Raw genomic sequence first — 16,917 nt, 5'->3', positions numbered from 1 at the left:
GCTGTGTGTGTCCAGAACAGATCTCAGATCTCCAGCTCAATATTGAACAGAGAAGTGTGTAGAAACCCTGAATCGCTGACACACACACACACACACACACACACACACACACACACACACACACACACACACACACACACACACACACACACACACACACACACACACACACACACACACACACACACACACACAAAACACGAGCTGTCCAGAACACATCTCAGATCAGAGGAGTGTGTAGAAACCCTATGCTCTTTTCCTCCAGCCAGTGTAAAGTGCTAAACTGGTGTTAAATCCCAGTCTCAGCTGTGTGTGTGTGTGTGTGTGTGTGTGTTTAATCAAAACGTCCATCAGCACGGATAAATGCAGACGCAGTGTTTCTCTATAAACCTGCTGTGCTCTCGTTGTGTTTATTAGGGCTGGATGGACAATATCGATGAATCTGCAGTTTGATGAACCGATATCAGCCTGTGGTTTTCTGGTGTCATTGTGGAGGTCCTGCCGTCCAATAACTGCAATAAGCTTGTTTAACAAATATCAACTCTCAAATTCTGTCAGTTCTATCAATAAATGTGTGTGTGTGTTTTTAATGTGTGTGACAGCTGAACTGATCATCTCTTCATCTTTACTACTAGTTACAGCAGCAAATCAACATCAGTGAACATCAGAAGGAATATATATATTCATGGAGAATAATAAAGTCACATTTAAAGCCATTCAGTGACCATAAACTCGAGAGTTAGCTAGAAAAATAACTGCAGAGATGTAATATATTGCATATTCATTATATTTTGAATTAACCTCTTCTTCAACATTTAATGTGTGTTTGAATACATGAAAACAAGTTATGACAGCCTCCATTTAAATGGAGTAGAAACGCAATTATATCATTAAAAAGTGGATTTAAAAACCGCCTTGTTCAGTGTGAATTTAAAACTACTTTTTATGTGAGTGTTGTTTATATCTAAAAATAAATAGCAATTAAGCATTAATTTAGCATTAAGCTTTGTATTTGTAGAAAACCTGTAGTATTTTCGAATTACCGTGCTTTCCACCCTCATATCCCCCTGAGACGAGAGATTTATGTATTTTTCGTCTGGAAAAAATCCTCCGATGATGCAAAAATCGTCATTTTGCGTCATCTGAGGATTTTTTGGCCAGAGGCTAAAGACTACAGCCAGTAGGAGGAGCTGTTCCACATGTGTTCAACCCGCCCATAGGGGGATCTCACTCACAGAATGTACACATAGTGTCAGCCATCTTTCTAGCAGGCTCTTGTTCTGTGGAGAAAGCTGAGTAGTAGGGGTTACCATCCTCTTTTTCCCGGACATGTCTGGGATTCAGCTTTTGCTTTCTGCAGTCGCCATTCATTGTTTACATGCACACCTTTTGTTTCAATCTAACTGAATTCATTCCGATTGGTGAATCTGAGTGTAGTGTTTACATGAACGCTAAACAAGTGATCAGCTGATGTGCGTTTTAGCATTGCTAAGAAAATTCCCGCTCCTCCGTGAGAGATACGAGACCGGTGTGTCTCACAGGTGTCGGTCATCAGTAATCACGCCACCGGCCTCGCGCCGTTCTCGCGCGCCCCTCAGCCTCGTCCTGCTCACCACAGTAAACATAATGAATGGCGACTGTAGAACACAAAAGCCGAATCCCAGACATTTTGGGCGATCTTGAAATCCCGGGCAAACTCGTCACGGAGACTCACTAGTAGCCTAGCCTTGTTGTTTTAAACTGCGCTTTCTTACCGGTAAGCGTGGCTTGGGAGTGGCCTCCTAGGGCAGCGAAGCAAGTGCATTCTGGGAGTTGTTGTCTTTCATCCACATAAGCCAAAAATACATTTTCTGGCTTTTCTCAGTCTAGAAAGCTCCAAATTAAAAAATAATTTCACATTTCTACTACATATATGACCCATTTTAAATACACATTCATCTTTCCAAAGGTAAAGTATCCCTTTAAATTTGGACTATTATAACCTTTAATATTATAGGGTTCCCTGTGTTGTTAAGAGTATGGTAAAAGATTATTAGGGATGCACGATAAATCGTCCACCGTATCGGTATCGGCCGATATATGTTCATTTTTAATGTTATCGTTATCGGCCAAATAAGAAAATTTCGCCTATATATACTGTGTATATATATAGCCGATAAATAGTGTATTATTTCCTTCAGCTGAGACGCTTCAGATTCACACTGTTCAACATTTTGAATTGCACGGTTTTGAATTGCTTGAAATATGATTGAAATCACTTCAAGAAAGGAAAATACAGTTCAGTGCAACATGTGCAGCGCAAGTCTGTCATATCGGCTACATAACATTATAATGAGAACATCATAATTGTGTGTTTGGGGTGTGGCTTTTAATGGTGAGACTTTTGTTACTGTAATCAGGCTCTCAAAAAATATAACAAAATTTAAATTTTGATTTATCGGCCAATATATCGGTTATTGGCTTTCAAATATAAAGAATTATCGGTTATCGGGCAAATTTTTCATATCGGTGCTTCCCTAGTTAATGATTGTTAATATAAACTAATAGTGATGGGAGAAACTGAGCATTTTGAGAATCTGAATCATGATTCACTTTTTGAAGCGTTTACGCAACACCGTTTTCAACGAAATACTGAAAACGTACATGTTTTGGCCGATCGTTACATGACAACGGCATTTTAGGAAAAAGCAAACTCTTGAAAACGATGCCGTTATGGTCTTCGTGTAATCTACAGAACGGTCTATAGACACGTAGTTTCTTTACAAAGTGTCAGCGCCATCTACTGGCCTGGCAGCGCAAACCACGTTTTCAAGGGATAAACTTCGTCTGTCATATAGACTACATACAGTTATAATGAGAACATCGTTATAATGGTGTGATTGGGACATGATGAGACTTGTGTTTTTGTAATCAGGCTCTCTGAAATTATATAAAAATGAGAATTTTTATTTATAGGCCAATATATCGGTTATCGGCTTTCAAATATAAAGAATTATCGGTTATCGGTATCGGACTAATTTTATATCGGTGCATCCCTAGTTTTGAGCTTATTTTCTGTGAGAAATTGACGTACTGAACATGTTCCGGTTCGATTCGCAGGGAATCTGATCATATTTACGCTTTGGATAAAAGCGTCAATGTAAATGTTTGGGGTTTATGATTCCTCTTTTCCTTTGGGAAATGACCTGGATCCTCCTGACATTTGGTGTTGATGATGTTGTGTGTATTGTAGCATGAATATGTTTTTATCCTCTGGCTATATTTCTTATTCATTTAGCAGATGCTTTTATTAGTGTAGATCGTCTCTGGATGAGCAACAGTAAATATGCAGTGCCGGCGTTTAGACGTTTATTTGCTCTGTAAACGAATCATTATGTTCATTATGAGTTTGGCTCATAAACTCGTTCGGACGAAGCGTTAAAGCTCACTTCAGTCTCAGTTTGTTGCTCCGTCATATCGGACGTCAGTGACTTTAATTACCTTCAAATAAAGGTATCTTTGATTATTCAGTTGAACAGATATTAATCTGTGTTAAATGAGATTATTAGGAGAAGAATAATTTATTCTAGTGCGTTCTGTGAACTAAATCTCAGAAGGTTTCTCTCTCATCTCATTAGATGTGATGTTAAACGGACACTAGCGATGAGTGTGTTGTGTGATGAGAGTGTGTTGTGTGTGTTGTGTGTGTTGTGTGATGAGTGTGTTGTGTGATGAGTGTGTTGTGTGATGAGTGTGTTGTTGTGTGTTGTGTGTGTTGTGTGATGAGTGTGTTGTGTGATGAGAGTGTGTTGTGTGTGTTGTGTATTGTGTGTGTTGAGTGTGTTGTGTGATGAGTGTGTAGTGTGATGAGAGTGTGTTGTGTGTGTTGTGTATTGTGTGTGTTGAGTGTGTTGTGTGATGAGTGTGTAGTGTGATGAGTGTGTTGTTGTGTGTTGTGTGTGTTGTGTGATGAGTGTGTAGTGTGATGAGAGTGTGTTGTGTGTGTTGTGTATTGTGTGTGTTGAGTGTGTTGTGTGATGAGTGTGTAGTGTGATGAGTGTGTTGTTGTGTGTTGTGTGTGTTGTGTGATGAGTGTGTTGTGTGATGAGAGTGTGTTGTGTGTGTTGTGTATTGTGTGTGTTGAGTGTGTTGTGTGATGAGTGTGTAGTGTGATGAGTGTGTTGTTGTGTGTTGTGTGTGTTGTGTGATGAGTGTGTAGTGTGATGAGTGTGTTGTTGTGTGTTGAGTGTGTTGTGTGATGAGTGTGTAGTGTGATGAGTGTGTTGTTGTGTGTTGTGTGTGTTGTGTGATGAGTGTGTTGTGTGATTTTTGTGCATGTTAAACGTTATTAGCCGATCTGCGTCACAGGAACAGGAAATTGCATCCGCTCGTCTGAACGCTCATGAGTCATGATTCACTTCAGCAGGACCTCAGAACAATGAATCATGATTCAGACACAACAAACACTCAAGTCTCCCTGTACTCAATAATTATATCCCTCAAAAATATCATCTTTAATCACCAAAATTACAAATTTATGCATGTTTTCCTTGAAAAAATGTCTTCATGCCTGTGTGTGAGCGTGTGTGTGTGTGTGTGAGCGTGTGTGTGTGTGTGTGAGCGTGTGTGTGTGTGTGTGAGCGTGTGTGTGTGTGTGTGAGCGTGTGTGTGTGTGTGAGCGTGTGTGTGTGTGTGTGTGTGTGTGTGTGTGTGTGTGAGCGTGTGTGTGTGTGTGTGAGCGTGTGTGTGTGTGTGTGAGCGTGTGTGTGTGTGTGAGCGTGTGTGTGTGTGTGTGTGTGTGTGTGAGCGTGTGAGCGTGTGTGTGTGCGTCAGTGTGTGAGTGTGTGTGTGTATCCATATATCCAGATGCTTCATTTAATCAGACGAGGTTCTGCAGTCGCTCACAGATCCACCGTATGCTTTATTAAACATAAAGCTGCTAACTGACCCTATCACCCAGGGTCAAAGGTCAATGCATCCACACACTTTACTCTGCGAATGTGAGCAGCGAAAACAATTAAGATTATGATCACAGAGGTTAATTAATGGAGACGATTCAGACTGATCGGTTTCCATGTTTACAATGAGTTCACTGGTATGCTCACACGCGCACTCACACACACTCACACACCCACACTCACTTTCACACGCTCGTACACTCACACACACGCTCTAACACACACACACACACACACACTTTTATAGAGATACGAGATATCACTTTTGAACTTTAATCAGTTTGAAACATTTGTTGACTTAATTTTGTTGTATATTGTTGTATTATATGGACATTTTGTTGGAACACTGAAGTTTGTTGATCTTTTCAACCTGTTTTTATTCATTTCATTGAAACACGTGTTGACTCTGTGTTGTTTGCCAGGACGATGAGGTGGTCCTGCAGTGTGTGGCCTGCATTCAGAAGGAAAACCGCAAGTTCTGTCTGAGCGCTGAGGGTTTGGGAAACCGCCTGTGTTACCTGGAGCCCACGTCAGAGGCCAAGGTGAGCGTGTGTCTGCTTTCAATCGTGTAAACGAGTCTGACAGCCGGTTCTTACTCTGGTTTGAGAATAAAATTAATAAATATAGTGATTGTTATTATAATAGAAAATGTGTTTGTCAATGAATCATTAATTCAAGAGATTCACTCAAAAACACTGATTCATCCAGTAATGAAACAAGTGAAGTCTTTATGAGTGAGTCATTGAATCATTCATTTTAGAGATTCATTCAAAAATGCTGATTCATCCAGTAATGAAACAGGTGAAATCTTTATGAGTGAGTCATTGAATCATTCATTTTAGAGATTCATTAAAAAACACTGATTCATCCAGTAATGAAAGAAGTGAAGTCTTTATGAGTGAGTCATTGAATTAAACATTCAAGAGATTCATTCAAAAATGCTGATTCATCCAGTAATGAAACAAGTGAAGTCTTTATGAGTGAGTCATTGAATCATTCATTTTAGAGATTCATTCAAAAATGCTGATTCATCCAGTAATGAAACAGGTGAAATCTTTATGAGTGAGTCATTGAATCATTCATTTTAGAGATTCATTAAAAAACACTGATTCATCCAGTAATGAAAGAAGTGAAGTCTTTATGAGTGAGTCATTGAATCAAACATTTAAGAGAATCATTCAAAAATGCTTCTCATCTGGCAAAACACCGTTGTATTATATTTTTCACAACTCCCAGTTTTACTGTGAGATTTTCCCATGTTGATTACACTGTGTCTGTGCTGTTATTTCGGCACGCCTAAGTAATCTATAGGACGTCTCCAATAGATCAGATTTTTCACAAAAATTTGACTGTAGGAGCTCTAGGAAAGGAATCGATCCGCACCCCACAGAACAGATTTGGTCCCCGACCTCGAGTTTCACATTAAACTCACTTCTCCACCAGGTCATCAACGTGGTTTCATCTCTCAATTCCCAAATAAACATTTCAGAGTAATTTATGTTCATCTCAAACTCAATTCTCAGTTGTACTGAAAAAAATCTATAATTTGAGCCGGGGTAGTTCCCGAAATTTGGTTGATTTGACACGGAATGACCCAGCTGTCAGTATATTAGTTATTCCTGTGGTTATGGCTCTTGGTGTTTGTGTATCCCGCACATAGATGCCACTAACGGGATAGTTCTCGTTGAGTTTAGCGTGTTCAGTCTCTGTTGTGGGTTCGTCAGCTTCTCAGAGGAACGACTCAATGCCTCGTGACTAAAGGATATGATAGTAATTAGCCGAGACAGGGATGATGTATCGCCGCTCTCGCTGCCGGTTTGTCTTTATTGTGCATTTTCTATTCTTATGAGAGACGTCGTTCCTCAGGGAGAAAGAGAACTAATGATCCACCTTCACACCTGATGAGCCGAGCGCTTAAAACACTTTAACCAGACTCATTTATGATAGAATACATGTAAATATACACCTGCTCTGTTATGATGTTACACTGAGGGAATCTGTTGTGGTCTGTAATCTTCACAACTGAATCTGATCCACCGTTTAAAGGCTTCAGCTCCGAGACCTTGATGTGATGCGATCGTCCATCATCCACTGCTGTCCTCTTTCTCTAGAGTCCTTGTTCTTTAATCTATCTCACTTCACTCAACAGAGGTCAAAGGTCACTCAACTGTTTCCCCCATCACACTCACACAGATCTGCGTTAAACTTGCTTCCACGCATATATATTTCAAGTCATTTTCAGGTAGGGATGCACGATATATCAGCATCGGCCGATATATGATCATTTTTAATGTTTCCGTTATCGGCCCGATAAATTTGGCCGAAATAATATTAAAACTAAATAATGGATTATTTCCTTCAGCTGAGACGCTTCAGATGCGCACTGTTCAACATGATGGTGTTGAATTGCTTGAAATATGATTGGAATCACATAAAGTAGGGATGCACCGATATGAACATTTTGGCCTTACCGATAATTCTTTATATTTGAAAGCCGATAACCGATATATTGGCCGATAAATCTAAACACAAATTTTTATATCATTTTTGAAAGCCTTATTACAAAAACACAAGTCTCACCATTAAAAGCCACGTCCCAAACACACTTCTCATTATAATGTTATGTAGCCGATATGACAGACTTGCTCTGAACTGTATTTTCCTTTTTTGAAGTGATTTCAATCATATTTCAAGTAATTCAACACCATCATGTTGAACAGTGCGAATCTGAAGCGTCTCAGCTGAAGGAATAATCCATTATTTATCAGCTTTAATATATCAGACACATTTTCTTATCGGGCCGATAACGATAACATTAAAATGATCTTATACCATGGTCTGGGTGAATACTCGATTCTGATTGGCTGCAGGGTGTCCATTAAAAAGTGGTAGAGGACACCTAGTAAAGGAGTTCTGGTGAAACTGACTGTTTACCGTTCGAAATGAATAAATAAATGCGCTGGCTACATCAGCTGTGAGTAACCATAGCAACAGGCAGTAAACTGAGGGCTTCTACGAGCTGAGCGGACTATAAATATCTCCGTCAGGCGTAACCAGGGAAACCAAGTTATTGTTTGTAAAAAATTTAGATTTATCAGCCAATATATCGGTTTAATGGGCTTTCAAATATAAAGAATTATCGGTTATCGGTATCAGCTAACATTTTCATCCCGGTGCATCCCTATCTTCAGGCTCTTTGGTGGTTTGCTGATTGAGAACTACTGTCTGCATGCGTTCACCGGGTCAAACCAACTAGTTCAGATCTGGGACTGCTAGTTAGAATCCCTGTGAAGAGTTGAACACAATAAAGAGAAAGTTTCTCCGGCACACCTGGATCATCACGGACATCCTGATCCACTTTTTCTCCCAGTTTTTGTCCGCTGTTCCTCAGTAAAGGAGGGCAGTTTGCTTCATTTATCTTCTCGTCGCTCGCCTTAAACTGTCATGTTCTGGCCTCTTTGGCTTCGATCCCAAACTTCTCACCGGCCGTTTTCTCCTCTGAAGTAAATCACACTCCAACACTTCAGGGCCTCATTTAGGGCGGATTCCTCTCGCATAATGAACTCTAGTATTGACCTGAAAACGATGATCTCTGAACACTTCATGGACGACGGGTCATTAGATGGAAAACAGGGCGAACCGTGCGCATGCTGATTCAGCTTGACTTTTGTGGGTCGAGAAGTTTTTGTTCCTCTTTGTTTGTCCAGAACTACTATTAGGACTATTATTAGCAGTTTGTTTTTATGTTCTAAAATAAACATTTTGGACAGTACTTTTTTGTTATCGTTTGTAGTTTCCACAGTGTTCAATGTTAGAATTAAAATACAGGCTTTAAGTCGAAATAAAGCTCTGATGCTGAGAGACTGAAAACACTGAAGCTGTAATGGGACAGAATTATCACTTGAATGTATTTTTTGGTAACACTTTATAATAAGGTTCCATTAGTTAATGTTTGTTAATGCATTAACAATAAAGTTGTTGCAGTAAAAAATTTAACTGCACGTAATGTAGTTTTTTATATTAACTTTGAATTTATTGATGAAATATAAACACTTATTTTCATGTGCTAAAACATATTAGCAACATGTTTAAACATGTTAGCAATGTATTAAAACATATTAGCAACATGCTAATTAATGCTACCAATGTGATCAAATGTGCTAGCAACATGTGCTTAATCGTATTTACAGCATGTTAAATCATGTTAGTAATGTGATAATTCATGCTCAAGCTTGAATATGTTAAAGCATATTATCAACGTGTTAAAACATGCCGGCAATGTGCTAAAACATGTTAGGGAAGTGGTAAAATGTGTTAGCAAAGTGTTAAAACATTAAAACATGTTAGCAACATGTTAGCAATTTGGTAAGACATGAAAGTAACATGCTAATTCATGTTAGCAAAAAGTTTAAATGCTGTTTGTCCTGACATACTTTCTGGTGTCTTGATATTCTGTGTGTGTTTCAGTATGTTCCTCCAGATCTGTGCATCTGTAGCTTCGTGTTGGAGCAGTCGCTCTCTGTCCGCGCGCTGCAGGAAATGCTCGCCAAAACGGGACAAAACAATGACGTAAGTACAAAAACACGCCAATCTCACACAAACACTGAGAGCTGTCAAAATATGAAGAAACAAGGTTTCCGTCTGACATCGACTCTCTCTCTCTCTCTCTCTCTCTCTCTCTCTCTCTTTATACTGTATATAAACATATGTTTCTTGATCAAGCGCACAGTGTTGATAGTTGAGTCCAAGGCATTTTCATCAGCATAAATATGAAAAGAAATCCCATAGTTATGAAATATCGACCCTAAAAGTAAGATATATGGTTAAAACAAAATAGGGCCAAGAACAGAACCTTGAGGGACCCCGCAGGTCAGCGGGGTTGAAGACTAAAAAACCTGACGATTGTTGACCGAGAATCTTCTGTAGCAGTCCCAGACTTCTGGCTAACACATGAAGCACCAGTTATGTTATTTATTGGTACTTTTTGTTAATTTTATAACATACAAATTGACTACGTAACTACGATGTTGCATTCTCGTGATTTCATTTGCTCTTTAGTGCTGGGCAACGATTAATCACGTCCAAAATAAAAGGTTGTGTTTACATAATATATGTGTGTGTACTGTGTATAATTATTTTGTTTATGTAAATACACACATATGCATATATATATTTAAGAAAAATTTGTTATTTATATATAAAATATTAATATTTATTATATATTATGTGTAAATGTATATAGACAGTATATACATGCAAATATTTCTTAAATATATACATGCATATGAAGCACCAGTTATGTTATTTATTGGTACTTAGGTAATTTTATAACTTACTAATTGACTACATAACTACCACGTTGCATGCTCGTAATTTTATTCACTCTCTATGTATAGTGCGCATTTGTGCGCCGCTAGCATGAGAAAAAGTTAAGAGACTTTACGACTTTACAAGCTACGAAAATAGTGTTAATGACACTGACAACATCTCACACTGAATCAGAACAAGATGTTTTTCTCTGGCACTCTTTACTTAAACTGCGTCTGACCGAAGAGTCAACAGCTTCTTTCAAAACACTAGCCTCGCATTTACGGATGTGTTAGTAACCCGGATCTTTAACCCCTATCAGTCTTTAGGTCGCTCAGTGTCTCTTCACAGTCAGTTTGAAGCTCCAGGGCTTTTGTTTAAAGGTCAGATGTCTTTAAGGTCCAGACGGTGAGCCTGATGACCGGTGGCGGCTCTGATCTTTGCTTTCGGTCTCCTGTAGCGCAAGCGTGTAACATTAGACGCAATGAACTGAAGATGACAATCAAATGTCTGTGTTTATCAAAAGCATTTGTCTCACACTCTTTTTCTGTGGTTTCTTCACGCCTCCCGCAGCAGTTCATTAGAAAGGTGAGTATTCTCGCTGCTTCTGATTCTGCATCTGCTCGGGTTATTAGGGGCCAAGCACTGAAGGTGTGTAGACACCTATTAAATCACTGGCGTTCTTATTATTCCTCCGTGTCTTCTTCTTCCGCTCTGGAAGTCTATAGCAGGCCATAGAAGCGCTTGCGGTAAAGTTGTGTAATTTGGCACACAGATGGAGGACAATCTGACCTGTCACCATATCAAATTTGGAGTCTCTAACTCAATCCTTCTAGCGCCACCAGCTGTCCAAAGTTGCACTTATGTTTGTGCTAATAACTTTAAAACTGTAAGGTTTTGTTGGCTAGAAACAAAATGATTATTTTTTCATCTGATTCCTTTGCTCATGACCATCCAATTGTATCGATTACCATATGACATAATTTTCCGTCATGGACATTTTTCCGCCCATTTAGAATTTTCTGAAACATTTTGCGATGATTTTCATGAAAATTGAACCAGATCATCTTCAAACCATGGCTACAAAAAGTTAGGGAATTCAAGCCGATTCGTCAAACCGTTCTCGAATAACGCATGAACGAATTCGTAGAAGTCCCTGCCAAAACGAAAGTGAGGCTATTTCTCCGCAACGCTTTAGCATATTCTTACCAAACTTGGTGTGCGTGATGACAAGCATGACCTGAGGCTACCTGCACAGTTTCGGCACAGTGCCTAGTGGTCAGGAGATTCGGTGCAGCATGCCGAGTTGAACGATAACCAATTTTCCCATATCAGCCATTTTGGTTTTGAATGTTGTCGGGAAATGCTATATTTTACAAATGCATTGGCATATCGTTACGAAACTCTGCATGTCTTCAGCACCAGGTAGTGTGTGTCTTCTGCACACCGAGGGTAAAATTCCGGGGCAGTGCCACCTTGTGGTCAAAAGTTATAATAAAATTAGCAAAAATGCTCATAACTTTTGATTAAAATTAGCTTATTATAATGAAACTTGTCTTAATAGATTCTGTGGATCATGCCGAAAACATAGGTACTAATTTTGCCATTGTCGGCCCAACTTCTTGTCCGCCATTTTTATTTTCTTTAAAAAGCTACTTTTTAGAACTTCTAGACCGTTTGTCCGATTTTTACCAAATTCGAGTCAGATCATCTTCAGACTGTGCCGACAAAAAGTTATGGATTTCGTGTCGATAGACTGAACCGCTGCAACAAAGTTGAGGCATGATTTTGCCTAAAATCATCTTAATATGCTTTTATTCGCTCATTGTTGCAGTTGGTCTGCCTCATTTATAACCGTTGCGTCGCAAAAACAGGCCCTGAAATATTTTCACGCATATGATCAGTAATGCACAATAAGGCCTATCTATTTCCAATTAAAAAAATATAAAGCAATTAAAAATACTATTTGGCCAGTGGAAAAGATTGAGAAAAACGTTCTCAGAAATGCATCAGTGTCATGGATCCGTATCTTATATTTTCCTAATGTCTTGTACCGTTAAACATGGTATCACATGGATGAATTTGCATATGCAAATTATATGCTGATGACCTTATGCATAGTAAAACGAGGCGTTGTAAGCTCCAGATATGGATATTTCGGGGAAGAGACGCATGTGAACATAATCTTCCGCTGACTAGGATTTATAAAGGGAAATCTGCGCAGGTTCTGGCGTACGCACGGTTTTATAAGTCTGAATATTTTTTGCCGTACTCCATTTTTGGCTTTCGGGTGCACATGCACTTTTAGTAAGGATCCTACGCACAGTGTTATAAATGAGACCCCTGATGCTCCGAGCAATGCAGTCATGACTTGTCGTGTCCTCTTTGTGCTTGGCCCCTTAATTCCTGCTTGCAGCTTTATTTATTTGTTTGTGTCTGATGAAGGAGTGACTGTAATGGTTCAGATATTTATTTGTTTGTAATGGTTCTGTCCGCAGGCGGCCCAGGGCGGAGGACACCGGACCTTACTCTACGGTCACGCTATTCTCCTCAGACACTCCTTCAGCGGGATGGTTGGTGAACTTTGGTTCTGTCGTCAGCTCTGTTTGACTCTCTGCAGGTTGTGTAACAGCTTCATGTTTTGTGCTGCAGTATCTGACCTGTCTGAAGACGTCACGGTCGATGACGGATAAATTATCGTTTGATGTGGGACTTCAAGAAGACTCAACAGGTGAAGCATGATTGTTCGGATTGAAGGTGAAACTGTGCAGTCAGTTTGTTTTCTAGACTCCAGGAACCTCTAGAAATCACATGAGGAGATTAGGGCTGGGTGTCGATTCAGATGTTCCAATTCGATTCGATTTCGATTCGCAAACTCTCAATTTGATTCGATTTCGATTCTGAATTCGATTTTTGATATCAATTCTCGATTCAATTAACATAGATTTAATACAAATCCTGTATTTATAAAAAAGAACAGTGAACATAAGTTTACAAATGGTTAATTAATAAAAAGAAATTAAGAACTTTTAAACTTTTTTTATTTTAGATACACTTGTGTAGAATAAAACAGAACCCAACTCTATATTTCAAATGCGTACAATGAATGGAAAGGATTTTGATGCAAGATGAAAAATTGATGTTGAAAGAAAAATTGATGTTGAAAATTGGACAAGTCAGAAGAGTCGCACACCTTGATCTAATATGATCAGGTTATTTTATGTTTAAGATAAAACACACATAAAATCTCCCAGCATTATCTGTAACATGGAAGCCTATGAACAGTGGAGGAAAACTAATACTGGCTTTTGGGTGATAGATAAATAAATATGGAAAAAAATTTGTTTCGTGGCCTTTGAGAATCTATTTTGAATCGACCACGTTTTAAAAAACGATTAATTGAAAAATTGATTTTTTTGCCCAGCCTGAGAGGCGATGAGAGTCCAGCGTTTACGATCTGTGTGTCGGTGTGTTTCTCTCCAGGCGAGCCCTGTTGGTGGACGATTCACCCCGCGTCCAAACAGAGATCCGAGGGGGAGAAAGTGCGCATCGGAGATGATCTCATTCTCGTCAGTGTTTCATCTGAACGCTATCTTGTGAGTATCAAACAAACCCAACATACAAGACATGACTTTACGTATGATTTTCTTCAAGTCTTGAATGTCAAATCAAAGTCTTGGGCGTAAAATCAAATTTCATCGTTCTAGTAATAATTCACTTTTTGTATGTCTGTCTGAGCATCAGCAGCTTCATATAGCAAATAAATGATTGACACTTCCAGTATACATTGTCATATCTCTGGTCCAGATGAGTCAGACATGATCAGCATTAGTCAGTGTGTTTGTTAGTGGACAGTTACATTTTTTTTACAGCTTAATCTGAATTTATGCAAGCATAACCCATGATGCAAAGCTTCTCAGTTATGACCTCTGGGGCAAACGCATCATAGGACCCACATGACACGAGATGACGTGTTGCCATGGTAACGATTATGCACCCCGTCTCCCCGACAGCATCTGTCCATATCCAATGGCAACATCCACGTGGACGCGTCGTTCATGCAAACGCTGTGGAACGTGCATCCCACCTGCTCCGGGAGCAACGTGGAGGAAGGTTCGTCACCGAAACCAGCTTTCAAGGACACACTGTCAAACATTATTGTTGGTTTTACTTAAAAGAAATAAGTAACCTGGTTGCTTACATTTTAAGTTCATTGAAATAAATAAAAAAGTTAATACAATGAAGGAGAATGGATTAATCAAAAGAAACTCAAAATATTAAGTTATCTGAACCACATAAATGATCTAAGTGGATTTGACAAAATAATTGTTTTTGTTATAAATACATTTTCACAGTGCAGAGTCAGACACTACAGGCACAAACACTGTGGTTTCATGCATCTGTCAGATTGTGAGATTTTGGACTTTTCATGAAGTGTTTTTTCAGACTAGTGGAAAGAAAACATCCAAAACACACTTTTAGAGCACTTTATCTATTTGCGTCTGTAGATTTCAATTACAGTATATCTGTAAAGGCTGTTTTCTCAAAATGAGTTTTTCCTCCGACATTGAGCCGGAAATCTCCACTTGCATTCACCAAACTTCACAGTTTTATTCTTATCTGTATTCTAAAGGTTTTTACAGAGGGGTTTGTTCATAAATAATTTTCCTGATTTTATATAACATTTTTTTCCTTTTTTTTTAAAAATATTTATTTTTGAATTTTCAAAAATAAATATTGCATTTTGTAAATAAAAAAATTTAAAATAGAGACAGTATTTTCTGATTTGTAATAAATAGAGATTTCAAAAATCCCCTTGACTCTAAAACTCTAAAAACCTTTGACTCAAATATATATATATATATACAGTATATGAAAAAAATGAAACAAGAATTTTGAACCTGACTTCATCCAATGTTCTGGATTTTTTTTCTGGAAATGTATGCAAATTAGTGCATATTTAATTAGATAGCCCCTTATTTGCATATTTAAACATCAAATTTCAGAAAACTTGTCAAATAAAAATGTTTGCAATTATTAATATAATCAATCAACTGGTGAAGTATGGTGATATTTATTAGTTATTTGTTTTACCATATTCACCTGGGGTGTCTCGCCTCAAGTGCAATAAAATAAAAAGTTAAATGTGTACTTTGGATGTAGTCTGAAAGATGTAATGAAAAACAGAAATAGCTCTCAAAATTGAGCAGTGCATGAAAAAACAATGGTTGCAGTAAAACATCATTGATTTTCTTATTGATTTGTTTTATCAATACTTTGCCCGACTGATTCTTCTTTTGTCCTATAGGACATATCTTTTTTATAAGATATTATAAAAGAGATATTTCTTTTATATATCTCAAAATGTACCAGTGCATGTGTACCAGAGTCTCTTCTTGGGTCTGCTGAGGGTTATATCCTTCCTCCATTGTCCACCAAGTTGCACATGCTTTTCTTGTTGTTTATTATAAACTTTATTACAGAAAACAAACTGATTTAAACTGAGTTTTCTAATGCAAATTTAATGGAATCAAAACAACTTTTGCTGGCAAACGAACACAAGGCAACGTTCTGAAGACCCGCTCTGGAAACACTTGTTGGATTATTGTCTGGATTTGCTTGGATTGACACTGAAGACTCAAGAGGAGACTAACAGGACAGTCTGATTAAGGACAGTCACTACAGCATGATGAAAAAACAATGGTTTTGCAGTAAAACATCATTGCTTTTCTTGATTTTGATTTTCTAAAGACTTTGCCCGAATGATTCTTCTTTCGTCCAATAGGATACCTTCTTGGTGGTCATGTGATGCGTCTCTTTCACGGGCACGATGAGGTCCTGACGATCCCGGGGTCGGATCAGAGTGAGGAAGAGCAGAGGTAGAAACCAGATATCTGTCCATCTTCAACAGAACAAACACCATCATCATCATCATCATCATCATCACCCAGGAGCCTTCAGCAAACTTCCAAGAGGCCGTCAAGATGACTTTAAATGATCTAAAATGAGACAAAACAAGCTTTAAAATAAGCTAAAAATCTATATATTTTTGTCTTTAAAAACCAGGATTCTCAGTCTTGGAAAACCGGGATTAATGAGGAAGCTTTTATCCATCCATCCATCCATCCAGTTATGCCAAGCTCTAAAATATTTTATCGAGTAGAAATTGTGAGCAATATGTATTTTTTAAATGATAAAAAATGTTTTAAAATCCAGTAAATCAGGAATGATTGGAAAAGGTTAACAAGAACATTCAGCTCTTAACATGTGGACTAATGAAGCTTAATTATTCTAATTCTAATTATTTTATTTGGTTATTTGAATGTGCCGTTGTGAAGCACATGATGATCTAAAGATTTTCTCTACATCAGTAAAGTCCAAATGATGATCCATTATTAATCTGTTGCACATGAATGTCACCTTAATACACTACAGATTGTGTCAAAGCAGCTTCACTAAATAATAAATAAAAAATAAAATAATAAACAGGAAAATAACAGTTGATGTTGCAAAATTCAATCATGAATCAAACTCAATTTCAGCTCTTCAGACGACAACCAGTTTTTATTTTTATTTTTTTATTGATTCTTTAAATTACTAGATTTGATTAATAAATAATACATAAATAGTCATTTAAGCACATTGTTTCAACTTAAATTCTAAATAACTCACA

General features: G+C 38.0%; 1 protein-coding gene across 1 annotated transcript in view; it reads left to right on the top strand.

Moving 5' to 3' along the window:
• The window catches only part of LOC309478893 (ryanodine receptor 3), a 191,636-nt gene that overhangs the window by 8,497 nt on the left and 166,222 nt on the right, over nt 1-16,917 (top strand). The window contains 8 exon segments of the mRNA XM_082142677.1: nt 5,360-5,479; nt 9,405-9,506; nt 10,818-10,832; nt 12,743-12,817; nt 12,897-12,975; nt 13,728-13,840; nt 14,258-14,357; nt 16,030-16,123. Of these exon segments, the coding sequence (XP_081998803.1) occupies nt 5,360-5,479; nt 9,405-9,506; nt 10,818-10,832; nt 12,743-12,817; nt 12,897-12,975; nt 13,728-13,840; nt 14,258-14,357; nt 16,030-16,123 (698 nt within the window).

The sequence above is a fragment of the Leuciscus leuciscus genome (assembly GCF_965113295.1).
Source record: "Leuciscus leuciscus genome assembly, chromosome: 17".
Classification (NCBI taxonomy): Eukaryota; Metazoa; Chordata; class Actinopteri; order Cypriniformes; family Leuciscidae; genus Leuciscus; species Leuciscus leuciscus.
The sequence above is the reverse complement of the archived record's forward strand: the minus strand, read 5'-3'. Positions and strand labels throughout refer to the sequence as shown.